This window comes from Oxyura jamaicensis, chromosome 10, assembly GCF_011077185.1.
Source record: "Oxyura jamaicensis isolate SHBP4307 breed ruddy duck chromosome 10, BPBGC_Ojam_1.0, whole genome shotgun sequence".
NCBI lineage: Eukaryota > Metazoa > Chordata > Aves > Anseriformes > Anatidae > Oxyura > Oxyura jamaicensis.
Window position 1 is genome coordinate 8355363 of NC_048902.1, and position 15553 is coordinate 8370915.

Below are 15553 nucleotides of genomic sequence, written 5' to 3' on the forward strand. Positions count from 1 at the left end.
AATGTGAATACCTCAAACCTTCCTTCCAAATAAATAAATAGTGGCATTTGTTTTGACACAAAGAACACATTTAGCCTTCTTAGTTTTTACACCCTTCACCCTCTGACATGACTTTTCTCATTAAATTTGCAGATCTACCCAGAGCACATGTTGGATAGCTGTTATAACTCCTAGCATTGGCAAGGATTTGCTCTGTCTCAGCCAGGTACAGTAGCAGTTAATATTAGCTCATAGTAGTACACTGTGTTCTAGATAAAAAAGGCAACCGTTAACTGTTTCATAGTTTCTCAATACAATAACATTTTAGTAGAGATTTAATACTGTTTCAGATAATTTTTCTTGTTATTTTTCTTAGTAAAGTAGGATCCTGTACTTAGCTCTGTTAAGAAAAGTTATTATTTCCTGTGTTAATTTGTTTATCCACATAAAGAGATATGGTCTGGTCTTAAACTCATAACATGTCTTGTCCTCTCACTCTGTCCTGTACAGAGAGAGAGAAGGCTACTCTTCCCTTTCATACTTCCATTTTATATTATCTTAGCTTTGTGATGAAAGTGAGCTAGACCGTGGCCACCACAGTAGTTTATTCCTAACTGGGTGCAGCCCTGATGGGTGCTGGTGCAGCACCAGGCGTGCAGTGCTACAAGCAGCCAAGATGTGGACCATATGGATCTACTGGTGATTCTACTTGCACCTTCCCTGGGATCATCACTTTGAAAGGGCTCGTAACTCCAGCCTCCCTGCACTTGGAACAGGGCCAGAACTATCAACATCCTCAGAATCTGAGACAATGCCTCCTTACCTCAGTGATTCATCCAGAGGCAGGATGCATACAAGAAACAAAGAACAACAGAAACAATCTCACCAAATGCTATGGTTGCAAAATACTGCAACAGAATACTGTATAGGCACGTGTGCTCAGAGTGCAACATGCAAATAAGTTCTTAGTTGTAATTACATTTCAGTTCTCATATTTCTTATTTTTTAGATTATGTCAGAATAAATGTGACACTGGTTTCAAAATAGCAAAATCAATCTACCGACTGAGAAAATAAAGAAAAGTTAAGAGGCAGCCAAAAGAAGGATCCACAAATGTATTTGAAACCTCCCCGTACTATACCACTTACTCCATTCAGATACTGAGAACATGCAGGAAAGTTAAGGATGTTCCAAGAACAGAGGTAACAAAGGCAGGCAATAAGAAAGCAGGTGAAATAGAAGATTCTGCCTGAAAGTACCCTATCATTTCACTGAGAAATAAAAACTATTGATTGAGAATCAGTTAAGAAATAACAAACATAACAAAACAAACAACTTGCTTGAGTTTCTGTTGCACTGCTATTGAAACAATTGAACAAAGCACATCACTGATGATAATCAGAAGTCAGAAAGAAAGTAACATGGAAAAGCTACAGCTTGTCAGTATTGTCAGTTGCTCAAACACCACATTTCTGCTGACAACTAGAACCTAATGTTTTTATTTTCTGGTAGCAAAGAAAAGCAAAACATAGAAGCTACAAATTTAGAAGTCCTAGTTCACCATGAAATTAATCTTGAAAATTGAAGTGCTGATAATTAAGAAACAAAGCCAAGAGAACCTTCTTCCCCAATGTGTTTATGCAGGTGTGCCATCTGGTGGAGATGTTTCGTTTTCCTATGTTAAACATTGGCAATGTTTTTGATTAAAATACACACTGAGATTCAACAGCAGGTTTTCAAACTACTAAAAAGACTACATGAAAGATACTGCTTACATGTTAGTCATATGAGCATCAGGGAAGCCTAAAAGCAAGGTTCTGAACATCTTAAACAATAGGGACTTCTAAAAATCACTACCTTTCAAGTGTATCAGCAATTTATGAATGATGGAAGCAACAAGAAAATATTCAGAATCTGGTACAGGTTATTACCTCATCCTGAAAACTAACATCTCCAACCCAGAAAGTCATCATCATTTTAGGATGAAGGTATTTGAATCCAACTGTTCAGCTGCTACAGCCTGACGACTGACCTTCCACAGACTTCTTGAGCACAACTGTAGGAATGGTTTACCATCTGCCTGCTACCCTAACAAAAAACTGTAAATGGAGTCCTGAGGAAAACGAAGAACAGGGTAAACATACATAATCCTCTTTACTAATCCTTTTCTTGCCCCCATTTTCAGTTTAGGAATTGCTAGAACTGGATGTCATTTTCTTGAACTGGTATGCATGCAAGGTAAACTTTGAGCATCTTTTTGTCAATGAGTTCCATATATCTAATTACACACAGCACTAAGAACCACGGATCTTCATCCCGTGCTCCCTCGTTCTGGCCCTGGGAGGGACAGCAAACAATCAGTCACCACCCATCTTTTCCATACTATTTATGACCTTGTAGATCTCTGTAACATACCTCCTTTGTAACTTCCTCCCACCATTGTGTTTTTATCCAGAATGAGAAGTACTTAGTCCCTAACAGAGAAGTTATACCAGAAGTTATTGTTTCCTTTCTTTCTCTCTGTGAACGCTCAACAATTCCAGTATATCCTTTCTGAGATAAAGAAGCAGAAACGCACATGGCATTCAAAAGATGCAGATGACTTGTACATAATGACTTTATTTTGTTTTTGCACCTAAATAATTTTAATAAAGGATTTGCTTTAACTGCTAGGAGTATGGAGCTAGTATTTTCTTGGAACTATGTATCACTTCGGTAAGTTCAAAGCCCATCAGTTTGTATGTGAAGGTAGCACTGAGTTCCTGTGTCCCCCCAACACTGTGTAGCCCTTAATATGCAATGAATTTCACCTGCTGTATTACTTCTTTGTTACTGTCTCTCTTCAAAATTATTATTCAGTATCAGCTCTTGTTTCTATTATCCTGAGTATCTTCACATAGTGGTCAAACTGTGTTGTCTCACTGTTTGCCCTCTGGTCCAAGTCCTTGTGACTATGTTGAACATTGTAGGACTGCAGAACTCTCCCAGTAACCTCCTTATTTGGCAAAGACTGATCAGGCATCTCCACTTCTTTTCAGTTTTTGAACCGATTCCTACTTACGCAACAGCTCTATAGATTCCTCTAAAACCTTTGGCAAGAGAGACCTTGTCAAGAACTTTTTGGAATCCAAATATTCTGCATCTTTTGCCAAACAGTTTCAATGCAATCACACAGAAAAGGCTGACTAATTTTCATTTTCATACTAAGGAGAAATCTGTCAGTGATAATTGCTTGTTTTAATTTTACCATCCACTGCCTTCATCTGTGCCTTATCTTTGACAATAAAATGGTCTATTCTTTACAAAGCTCAACCAGATTAAGACACCTGTGCATTAAAATACCTGTGGTTTCCCCATATGAACCTTTGTTTCTGACCAAAGGGAAGTAACACACAAGCTTTTCAGTTCCATAATTCCAGTACTGAACTTTCACAATCAGTGTTGAAGAGTACTAAGCTGGAACCTTCTTGCTTCCGGGTAAGAAAGAGATAAGCATATGCTCTCTTTCTATTGCATCTTACATGGTTTAAGATATACAGTGCCTTCAGAAAAAAAATGGCATTTATAACATCTGACCTTTCGTGTTAGGAATTGATCTGTAATTCAATATGACAGTACATCCCATATTGAGTGGGAACATTACCACACTCCACTGGAAATTTCAGAAGCACTTCTGCTACAGACAGGAAAAAAAAGTCTAAAATACATAAAGTTAAACGCTTACTTGGCTTTAAATGGGGAATCGGAGACGGCATTTTTTGCTTCCATCAAACTCTCATATTCCTTTGCCCTGGAGGAAAAAATATTAATCATTTATTGACTATCATCTAAAACATACCATATGGAATATCAGCAAGATAATTCAAGCCTTTGCAATTTTTCTGTTTCATAATAAGTCATGCCATTTCTGACAATTCTGCCTTACCATAATGCATACAGATGTTTAACTACTAGTCACTAACAATTAATGATTATTATTACTAATTTAGTATAACATCAGTACACAACTGGTGGATTTAATTTGACCTTCAATATGGCGACAAATGTTAAAGCAACATACACAATAATAGGGAAAGAACTGTAGAAACCTACTTCATTATAAAATTAACTCATTCATCTGATAAAAACATTAGTACTTTAGACAGGTGGCGTAGATCAGAATACTACAACACAGACATTATAATTAACAAATTGTTTGTTTAATTTCATTAAAAATACCTCTATAGCTGTAAATAAATGTCCATTTTGTAACGTTATGAACCTTGTTAGGCATATAGCACAGAAGTAAATACTTCCACTATATGGCTGTTTTACTGTTAGAAATGGAAACAGGACCTATACTCACATACCTGTTTAGACATTTAAAAGTATTATTTACACTAGCCATATGCCAAAAAGCAAGAAGACAGAGACGGGACTTCTTTTTCACCACTTGTTTTGACTGCAACCAGCCTAAACCAGCAGGTGAAAATCATCAGCAGCTCATCAGCCAAAACAGGACTCAGAGTGGTAATCCTGTAACCCTTTATAACATCCCCCCCAACACCACGAAGTAAAACTAAACCACATACCACAGTGACACAGAAAAATTAAAATTTCAGAGCCTGAGCCTTGTGAAAAAACATCCAGCAGACACTAAAAGCATCTGGTTGTTAAAAATATTTGAACCATTAAAATTGCTCTTTCAATTTTTATTCTGAAATGAAGACCTCACAGATTCAACATAGATGTCTAGAGCCTGAAGGCAGAACTGCCGTTCAAGTCTGTTGAGATTCTGTTCTCAGATGAACGAGTAGCACCTCATTCACAGCAGGGAATACTCTTCACAAGTGAGGACTTTGGCAAGCTGTACCCATACCTGAAGGAAACTTCACTGTCAGGCTGGACTAAACCAGATACGTGATTTGTCTCTACCAGTGGCACCCATAAGAATCCCCAGAGGAAGGTGCCAAAAGTCCCTCAAGACAGAAGCAGAAAGCATCTGCTTCAGGTCAACTTTTGACTTTTCTTGGTGGTTTGCTTTCCAAATCCAAGATATTGCCAATGGCTTCCAATTGGAAATATGTTTTATTGCTCCACTACAAAACACCAATTTAGTAAAGATTTAATTCCTAATAAATCCTAAGCATTGATTTCATTCACTATTGTAATAGGTCTTTCCTCATGTCTTTCTAAAATAAACATTTCCAGACTTTCCAACTTCTCTTCACGAAAGCTTTTTTTTTTTTTTTTTTGTAACCTCATAATCTTTTCCTGTATTTTTCTACTTTATCAAGGTCTTTTCAGCTAGGTGAGACAATGTTCTATGTAATTTTTAGAAGAAAAAAATCATCAACATAACACAGCAACATGACATTTTGGTTTTGGCTGTAACTGCAACTGTTCAAAGGTCTTTACTAATCTGTAAGTAACAGTCATTTTGTTCCTAGGGCTGAGCGAGCTCATTTAAAACCTGAAAGTTTCAGAAACAGTTCACTATTTATCTCAGATACGTATACTCCACACTTCTTTATATTCTCTCTTCACCCAAGAAGATCAAGTTTTCCAAAGTTACTCAAATTTTCCCTCAGCTTACTTAACCTAAACAACTTGTGCCACATGCAAATACTGTTACATTAGTACTAGTTCTGATTTGTGGATCATTAATAAAGCTATTAATCACAACTGAATTTAGTATTAAACATGGAGGTGAGATTCCCTTATTAACCTTTTGCCTTCTTTCCTGTCTCTTAGCCAGAAGCAACATATTTTATCTTTGAGTTTTGTACAGATGAGTCAGTCAAACATGAATAATCACCTAAAATATCTGTTACTGAAGAACATGACAGAAGTGCTTTAAATCCATTGCAAAGCTTATCTCAACTGTGTGCACTTCCTACTTGGTAACTCCACCTCTGGTTCTGGGGGTTAGGTTTCAGCAGGCCTCAGTTTGCCATGCAGGCACCAAAGTATTCTTCTCATAGCAGCACATACGTGTTAACCCAAGATAATTTATTTAGCTATATATCAGTTGTTATTATGGCATCAGTTTAACAGCTTAGGGTTATAAATATTATTAATAAGACTAACAAAACTTCTCAACATATCTAATAAGCCAGTGATGACAATTTGTTCCCTCATTCACCTTTGCCCTTCATAGCTTTCATATTGTTACATTGATTTAGGAGCAAGAAACTCAGGACAGAAACACAACCTATTTTAATGCAGTTAGTTATTTCAATTTTTGAATATCACAGCTTCCTAGGAATGGAAATGTGTAATTTCAAGCCATCAGGTATAGGAGGGTTTGTTACCACTACTTCTTTAGAGAGGAGGAATAGTTGCAAATATCTGCTAAAACACAGTTTATAGATAACAACCCTCAATAAATTATTAGGGACTTCATATATTCCAAGTTCTCAGTTGATTTTGTGCAGTAACTCCCAGCAATCTGCTTGTATTACTGTTCAGATTGTTGAGCAGAAACATAGTAGATATACTCTAAATTATTTAATTTAGCGTTTCATATTGTAATTGTGAGGTTATTACTTTAACAAGTAAAGTAATTACTTTAACAAGTATCCCAAACGGAAGGGACACACAAGGATCACTTACAGCTCCTGGCTCCACACAGGCCCACGCAAAAATCAAACCTTAGGTCTGAGGGCCTTGTCCAAACGTTCCTTGAACTCCAGCAGGCTCAGTGCTGTGACCATGTCCCTGGGTTCCTGTTCCATTGCCCGACAACGCTCTCACTGAAGAACCTTTTCCCAATATCCAGCCTGACCCTCCCCTGTCCCAGCTCCATGCCGTTCCCTCGGGTCCTGTCGCTGTCCCCAGAGAGCAGAGCTCAGCGCCTGCCCCTCCGCTCCCCTCGTGAGGGAGCTGCAGGCCGCCATGAGGCCTCCCCTCAGCCTGCTCTGCTCTGGGCTGAACAAACCCAAGGGCCTCAGGCGCTCCTCACAGGCCTTGCCCTCTAGGCCCTTCACCAGCCTTGCAGCCCTCCTTCAGAGGCTCTGTAATAGTTTTAGGTCATTCTTAAATTGTAGTGCCCAAACCTGCATGCAGTACTTCAAGTGAGGCTGCAACAGTACATAACATAACATGATGCTTTATCATTTTCCGATTACAGCAAACCTCCAAACATCCAAGGCCATAGTTGTCATTACTAGGCCTATTACTATTACTCAACTGTCAATTATACTAACTGTAGAAGACTGGCAAGCCTCGCATGACTAAAATTCATCTCCTAAATGGATTTTATTTTTCCTCATCATTTTTTTTTTGTTGTTTGAAATAGAACAAACTTTGTTTCATTTTGCTACTGGACATCTTTATTAGTAAGCTTTTTGTGTTAACATTACATGGTATACATAAGTTTTGTGGTGAAATCGTCAATATAATGTTTTGTTCAAGGAGAGCAATGAAAAGTTTAGTTACTTTAGTCAACTAAAAACAAGCTTAAAAATGTAAATTTAATGTCTCTCCAATTTAATCCCTCCTAAATTTTGAAACATTCACTGTATTTCTCATTAGTACATCCTTGTAAAGTGATGTCTGCTTTAATTAAAATTTTTATGACAGCTATGCTGACTCACCCAGCAGTCTGAAACATCAGAATTCAAAATGTTCCAAAACCCTTTTTCAAATCCCAGTGCCAATAACCAACTATTATTTGAACTATTACTCCTAGGTCTGAAACCTTTGACTAAATTCAACAGAATTAGTTCTTGAGAAAGAATTAAAATTGGACTCAATAGCTGCATTAATTCAACAGGTAATATGAATAAAAATCCACCTTGAGAAATTAGAAACCTACAAGAATGTATTATCCAAATTCAATAGTGTGTTGAAATATGAACTTCAGACACAAGATTTGATCATCCAAAAAGGAAAAAAAATCAGAAATGATCAAAATTGTAAAAATTATTTTGTATTTTTGAAGATTAATGTACCATTATTAACATTATGAGCTAATATTCTAACTCATTTTTACTGTTGCTCTAAAATTCTGTACTTTTTTTTTTTCTAATCTGTACCATTTCTTACTTAAAAAACAATACAGAGAAAATATGTAAAAATGCACTTTACCACCTGAGAAGTATTTTTAAGAGATAAATCTAAAAATGTTATATTATTTAGTTAAGTATTTACTTCAGCTGGGGTCTCCTCGGCTACAGATTGACACTGCAGTTCATGATATAATGTCATCTTGCATATTTTACTGATTTGAAGATGTCACTTTTTAGGCTAATAACAAATTGCAGGTCTGACAACTCACTTTCCATTTTAAGATATTTTTAACTTTCTTTCTCTTGTGACAGGCAACAAAAATGATTAAATTTAGTCATGGGATTTGACACTACAGAAGGCTGACTTCTATTTGTTGATTACTATTGATTTTCTTTGATACTTCATTTAAAAATCAATAGCTAGAAAGAAAAATAGGCATGGTTTACACAAATTTAAACATGCTATTGTATGCTAGAAGATGCTATGGTTTTGGCAGGGCACTGGCATCCAATTATGAGAAAAGCTCTTAACAGGTGAAACCAAGGGCTCCAGATCGATATTCAGTTTTCTTTCTCAATCAGAGAAAGTGGCCATAAATTAGGCTCATCAGTGTTATTTTCAAGACACTCCCAAAGCAAATAACTTAGTTTTTATTTTTTTAAGCCTTCCATGGCACTCATACTAAAGGACAAAAAGTAAAGTTCAGAACAAAACTTAAATAAACAAACAAAAAAAAACAATAGCTCTTACTACCTGGAGTTCATCCGTGCTTTCAACTTTTTGGCTTTCTTTTTATTTTTTTGCTTTTCCTCTCCTTCTTTCAATGGTTCCACAGGAAGAGAACTCTCAATCACAATATCCACAATGTATTTTTTTAATGACAGGTGCTCCTGCAGAAAATATTGAAATATTTAATCTTACAGTATATGGTATTGTTTATAGATCATCTACCCAGAAATAAGTAGTGGAAAATACTTAACAAAAGGTGAAGAAAATTAATAAATTTAAAACTAAATTTTAAACACTAGAAACATTCCCTCTATTTATATTCCAGAAAAATAACAATACACTCAAGAAAATTACAAGCTAACTGCAAAAACTTGAAGTGAAAAAAAAAAGACTTGAAAGAAGAGGCGGAAGACAATATGATAAACTGAAAAATGCAGTTACCTCACTATTTTACTGCAAAATGTTATATACTCTCCAACACTAAATTCCTTATCTGCAGAAAACAGGGTAGGAAAAGCCTGTCCTAAGGTTAGAACAGAAGTACCTAACTGAGGATGACCACATGCTTCTAAAAACAAGAAATTACCTTCTTCCTGTTTACTCTGAGGTACTTTCAATCAAGATTACCTCAATACTTAAAGTCTAATTTTAAAATAAATATTTTTAATTTGGAGGTGAAAACTGAAAAAGCTATTCCCCTGAAGCTGTCTGCAATTTGGATTGACCTATGCTACCCATGCATACAAATCCTTGTAACAATTCCAGTGACCAGCAGGCTGCCCAGAAACTGCACACTTAGACAATGTCAAACATGCCCAACACCTCTAGAAATACTGGTAAACTGCTCAATACCCTTTTTTTTTTTTTTTCCTCAATTTCCTCAAGCCAGAAATTCACTCAAAGCACTCTATGCATCAAGTTAGTTTTCAATGACACAGAGGAATTTCTACTCTTGTCCTTCTAGACATACTTTTCATTTTAATGTACATTACTTAATTTAACCTCTTCTGAACTGTGTACTCCAGATCCTTGTCAGTGCAAGAAACTTATACTGATTTAAAGATACAAACATTAAAAGTGATCCACTTAAACCACTACAACATCCTGAACTAGTCCATTTCAGTTGAAAAATACGTGGCTACAAAAGCCAATTTTATCAGGTTCATTTTTACAAGTAACAAGAAGCAAATATTTTAATGCCAATTACTAGAATATACTTAGTACATTTTTAATGTAACAAGGCTTATATTTGTTTTCTTATAGAATACTGAACACATTATGAAGTATAAGCCACCACCGCTTATTAGGATAACTTATACTTGAAAATTAGTGCCACAACGAGAAGCTGTTATTCTTTTTTTTTTTTTTTTAACTTAAAATTCAAAGTAAAAGTTGAACTGTTAAAAATTTAAAGACAGCATTTTGCAGAAAATAAACTGTATTTTTTTTTTTTCCCACTGGTTCTTTCACTGATTCAGGAAAGTATTATGCTTGTTGAAAACAAAATAAATCTTTGTGAAATTTCCTGGAAAAAGACCATTTAGTTTTTGTAAAGCATTAGAGCATGATATAACCTAGCAATATATATTTCGTCAAAATAGTAATTGAAATTTCTATCTTAAATCACATGAATGCAAAATGAATACTGAATGAATATCAGACATAAGAAATCAAGCATTAAAATCTAAGCAATTTCTAAAACAGTGCCTTTAACTTGGCTGCACTGCCTACCCTGCCTAACTCCCAGTATATCTGAGCATTTTCTCCCAATTTATTGTCCAAGTAGTTCAATGGAAACTGTATTAGTCACATGAAAAAGCAAGTCTAACAAGCTTTTAAGAATTTTTCCCGTTAGTCAGATCAAACATCTCTTCCCCACTAATACTGTCAACATAATTTTAGCAAGAAGTACTTCAAGGAAAACTTACTTAAGGTGTCTCAAAAGGCTGCCCCCTTAGAGCATGACACAGTAGTACAAGAGAGCAACACACCCCGACATTTGATGAGTTAGTTCTTGACCAGTTCAGAGTAGCACACATTAACACGCAGTGCTGGTTACAAAGCTCCAAGTTATATCTGTCTCCTCAGAGATGAATGCCCCAGTTGAAAATAGCAGTCACTGACTGAAACTTCCTTACGACAAACAAAAACCTTGTCATAAGGCTCAAACATCACATGCAATTGATGGCTTCAAGTTTTTCAATATTAAGAAAAGAACGGACTTTCTCAGAGCAAGCTATGTATGATATTATTCAGCTACTAAGCTTCAGGGTACTTAGCTGCTGGCATTTTGAGGGTGTTCACTTATTCAACAAGTCTAACAAGTATTTGATGGGATTCACATGCACCCCTGAACTAGTACCCCTCCACAGGGTTATTTCCTAGCAGTTTAAATACATCACATCCTATGTGCAATGAAACACTTAAAAAATGATCATGAACATTAGAAGAAATGTTCTGTATCTTTGTTCAACAGTGAAACTGATTATTTGGTTTGTCAGGTCTTCAAACTATTTGCTGCATCCTTTGAGTGACAGCCAGAGCAAAATGAGGTTAATACTGCCCTTTGAAACGGACACCATGTGAGAAATGGTGCAGAATGTCCCCATTCAGGTACAGTCAACTTGCTGTCTTCATGCTACACAAGAACAATGGCAAACTGCCATCAGACTTCTGACAGGCAGAAATGAAGACTGAGACAAAGCCTTGTAGTATCCCTCAGCAGACACTCAGGTCTGTTTACCAAGCTGATCCGTGGCTTAAGAGAAGACTCGCAGAGAACCACAGAGTTCAACAAGCACATTTCATTTATCAGCCTGGGAGGGCCAAAAGAGGTCTTGCTGTCAATAGCGTGAAGGGTGGTTACAAACCATTTTGTTCATATGAACTCACTTTTGTGAGGATGTTTCTCAGAGTTCTCAGCTTTCAAAGTGTGGCAGTTTGGATTAACATCAGACTTCATACATACAGCTCCTGAAAGTTGGACTAGAGTAATAACACCTTGTGTCACAAAGCCCATCACTTTTTCAACGTACAGATCAAAGCACAGGACTATCATTGCAGGCAGATCACTACTCAGGTGTGAAACGAGTATAACTAATAGCTCAGCACTGAATAACAACTTAAGTCTGGGAAGATGGCTGCTGCCAATATTGTGCTTCGGTGCAGTGCAGAAATATTTATTCCCAGGTATCAAAAAACTCCTACTCGTTATCTGGAAAAAGAAAGGCTTTTAAATCCACTGAGCCATGTTCAAGTACTGTGTGGCCAACCCTTCAAATTAAGTTCATGAGTAATTTTACTTGCACAACCATCGGCCAGACAGGTTAACATACCAAAAAAGTAATTGCTCTAAGTGTATGAAAGCGAGTCAAGCCAGTACACTGCTTAGACAATAAACTAACTTCATATTCTGAATGCTTTTATTTAAGCAACAATTTCATCAATGAGTTTTGGTTATTTTTCTCTCATTTCTAATATATGTAATGCAGAATAACTAGGTAATCTATTCACTTCTTCCTTAAAGCTTTTTACTTATTTAAAATTAGTATTATGTAAGAAAATAATAAATCCAGCAAGAAATATTAAGGCTAATTTACCCGCACCATAGAGGCATGCTGGGGTTTGGTTTCAGGAGAGCATGAAGCATGTTACTGGCCTGATTCTGTGCTATGCTGAGCACGTTCTGACAGATGATTAATTACCTCAAACCCTCAGATATTAGTAAACCAGCAAATCTTTGGAGATGTTAGGCTATTATAAATGCAACGCTGTATTCTGTAAATTCTCTAATGAAAGCTTGCTATTAAGATCTGTATTCACACCTTCCACAGAATCAGGTGATTTTCACTGTTGGTGTAGAAACCGAGAAACCACGATCTCAATAGTTATGCAAATTCTCAAAAGCTTTGCTTTCAACAGTGATGTAGAATATAGGACTAACCCAGGAAAACTACTAATGCTAAACTTCTTTTTATTCCAAAAATAAAAACAGAACCACAGCTCACCAGTGAGCTGTGATGGTCATTAAGAATCAGCTTTTGGCCATCGTTTTTCATACTTGATAACTCCTGCTTTAATTTGCGGTGTTGATATCAATTATATTGCAAAATAAGGTATTAACTGTCATGAACCTAGAAGAATCTGTGCCACAAAGTTGGTCTATACTACACTGTGACGTACAGCTGCAAAATAGGCAAACAGGAATTGAATGCTGGTATATTTCTTCACGATGATCTGTACACATTCCTCTTTATATTCTTGTATGGTGATAGCTCAGTAATGCAGTAGAGTAGAAATGCTCCTGCTATTTCCCTCCAGTGTGGTGAATTAGTGAATGCGTTCACCTAAATTAAAGGTTATTTTTGAAAGCCTTAAAGTATGCTGTACCTGTTTCTGAGGAGGAGACTCTCAAACTGAGAAAGCTTATGATACATAAGAGTAACCTGATAAAAATATACGATTTGATATTTAATGGTACTGTATAGATGCATGCTGGGATTTGAGATCTTTAAGAGTTGAGTCTTACAGACTTAAAATATTTTTAACACTGAAGATCTTTTTAAAACAATAAATAAACTTTCTGTACAAAATTTCACTACTTCATTTACAAGCAAAGTGATAGAAACTGACATCAAATGCACATGTAAAACTGCAGCCTCAACACAGCAGATGATAAAAATAGATTATTTACCAAAAGCGTCTTTGCTTTTCCTCTCTTCTTCCTGCATCTCAACTGTTTTGACTTCTAGTCACTGAGAATCCTGATACTTTCCAAATGCCACAGATGGACTTCATCTACAAACTCCATGAGAAATTGAGTTGCCAAAACCATAATATACCTAAAACTAGTAAGGTCACCCATGAAGTCACATTCTTGCTGGTTATTGCTTAGTCCCATTCAACTGTCTGAAACAGGAAAAGCTACCCAGTCCTTTTCCTATCTTAAAGCTGATAAATTACAGTTGATGAAGCACTTCTTACAACCAAACTTCTCTATACACCAAATTAAATCTCTTCCTTATATGACAAGCTTCAAGTCCAAGGATTAAAGAATTACTATTATTCTCTAAAATCAAGTGAAATTTTCAGACTCCAAAACAAACATAATTGAAAATTTTTTTCCATGAACACTGCACCAAATCTACAAAACGCTGAGACGTTACACAGTTGCATACACTGCACCTTAGATTGGACGAGGAAAAAGCACACAATAAACATAATTCTGAATCTTGGTGATCTATCCAAAATATAAAAGATGGGGAAGAAATTTTCTAAGTGACTCCCTCTTCCTACAATACCCATTCACGTGACCAATACTCTTGTCTGTGTCCTGATTACAGCAGCACCACCCGTGAGTCTGACCTTGATAGAAGAAATGCTGCATATATCAGTATTTGTCAAACCAGAACACAAGCAACTCCAAAAATTATTTTCCTACCCAATCTCTTTGACACTTCTGTGCCAAGGCTGGCTTCATTTGTTAAAGCCTCTTCCCAACCCTGTCTCTACACACGAAAGACAGTTCATAAAAACCTCTAAATTACCTACAGTGATTGTCCCCATTACTGCCACATTACATTCCCCAATAACCAGTCTTCTGTTGTCTCATTCCTCACACACTGGGTATCTCAAAAAACTGCAGTCCGCTCAACTTTTACTTTCACATCCTCACTTAAAATTCCTTATTCATAATCCCTAAAAAAAAAACAGTCAAAAGCTAGCCTGTTGAATGCCAGTAACTGTTTTCTTTCATGTTTCCATATTCATCTGTGTCTATTCATTTTGCTTCACCTATTGACTGTAACCCTTCTTGTGATGACTACATTTTGTTATGTGCCTGCAGAAGAGATGCCAAGTCCAAGCTGCATACGTCTGGAGCTGTGTGCATCAATGTATGTAATAATTTGAATTAAAGCATGTAAGCTGTGAACTTAAACAGTTTTCCAGTATCAGAAGATTATAACATTAAATGCTTCATTACAAGAAAAAAACCCTGTTCTCAGATCAAGGATAAAATTAACACAGCAACACCACCAAGGTATTCAAAATCTGTGGGACACTACTTTTCATTAAAAAATAACAAACAGAGAGAATACAAAGAAACATTTTCCAATAAACACATCTTAAGTCAGTATACTTAAATTAGTGGTAAAGTCTTACCGACCTACAGAAAACAACCAAAATATGAACTACATTTATAGTAGCACTATTAAATTGCGATGGAAGATGTGCCAAACTGAATTCTTCCTAACAAAGTTTGCTCGTTCTAAAATTAGGAGTGAACATAACACCAACACTTATTTTTCCTATCTTTTCTTCTTAAATAAGCCTCGTTGTCTTATGAATTCTGCCTAGGACGAGATTGTGTAGGTAGGACAATATTGTAGTAAGCCATCTGGATTTGCTTAAGCTGAGAAAAAATGACAGTCTGGCATTTGTTGCTGTAGGGCAGTCATAAATTAAGATCCTGTATTCTCTTGAGCACACATTGCTCCACGGTAGCTCTCATGAAGCACAATATTCTCCCTAATATGTAGCAGTAGCAGCCAGGGAAAGAAAATGCTGAAAATCCTCCCGTCTGAAGTTAGTCAGGCATGGACAGGAGTTGCCAGGATCATCAGACAGTATATCAAGTATTTTCTGCTGGTTCCTGTAAGCTCTGGAGGGACCTGTGCTACCACAAACCAGCACTGCAGTTAGATCCTGCTGTACAGCAACACGCATGTCAAAGCCTGACCCTTCCAATGTACAGTCCATTTTATAGGAAACACGACCCAGTGCTTCATTAGCTATGTTGCCGTTTTGTGTCAGCTAACCAATTTGTATAAGTGGTAAACCCATTTGGCTATTG

General features: G+C 36.4%; 1 protein-coding gene across 4 annotated transcripts in view; it reads right to left on the reverse strand.

The window, feature by feature from the left end:
- The window catches only part of SCAPER (S-phase cyclin A associated protein in the ER), a 163784-nt gene that overhangs the window by 81883 nt on the left and 66348 nt on the right, over positions 1-15553 (reverse strand). For all 4 annotated transcript variants that reach the window (XM_035335866.1, XM_035335865.1, XM_035335867.1 and 1 more), the window contains 2 exons: positions 8725-8861; positions 3704-3769 (listed from right to left, as the gene is read on the reverse strand). In XM_035335866.1, coding sequence (XP_035191757.1) covers positions 3704-3769; positions 8725-8861 — 203 coding nt within the window. The remainder of the gene's footprint in view (positions 1-3703; positions 3770-8724; positions 8862-15553) is intronic.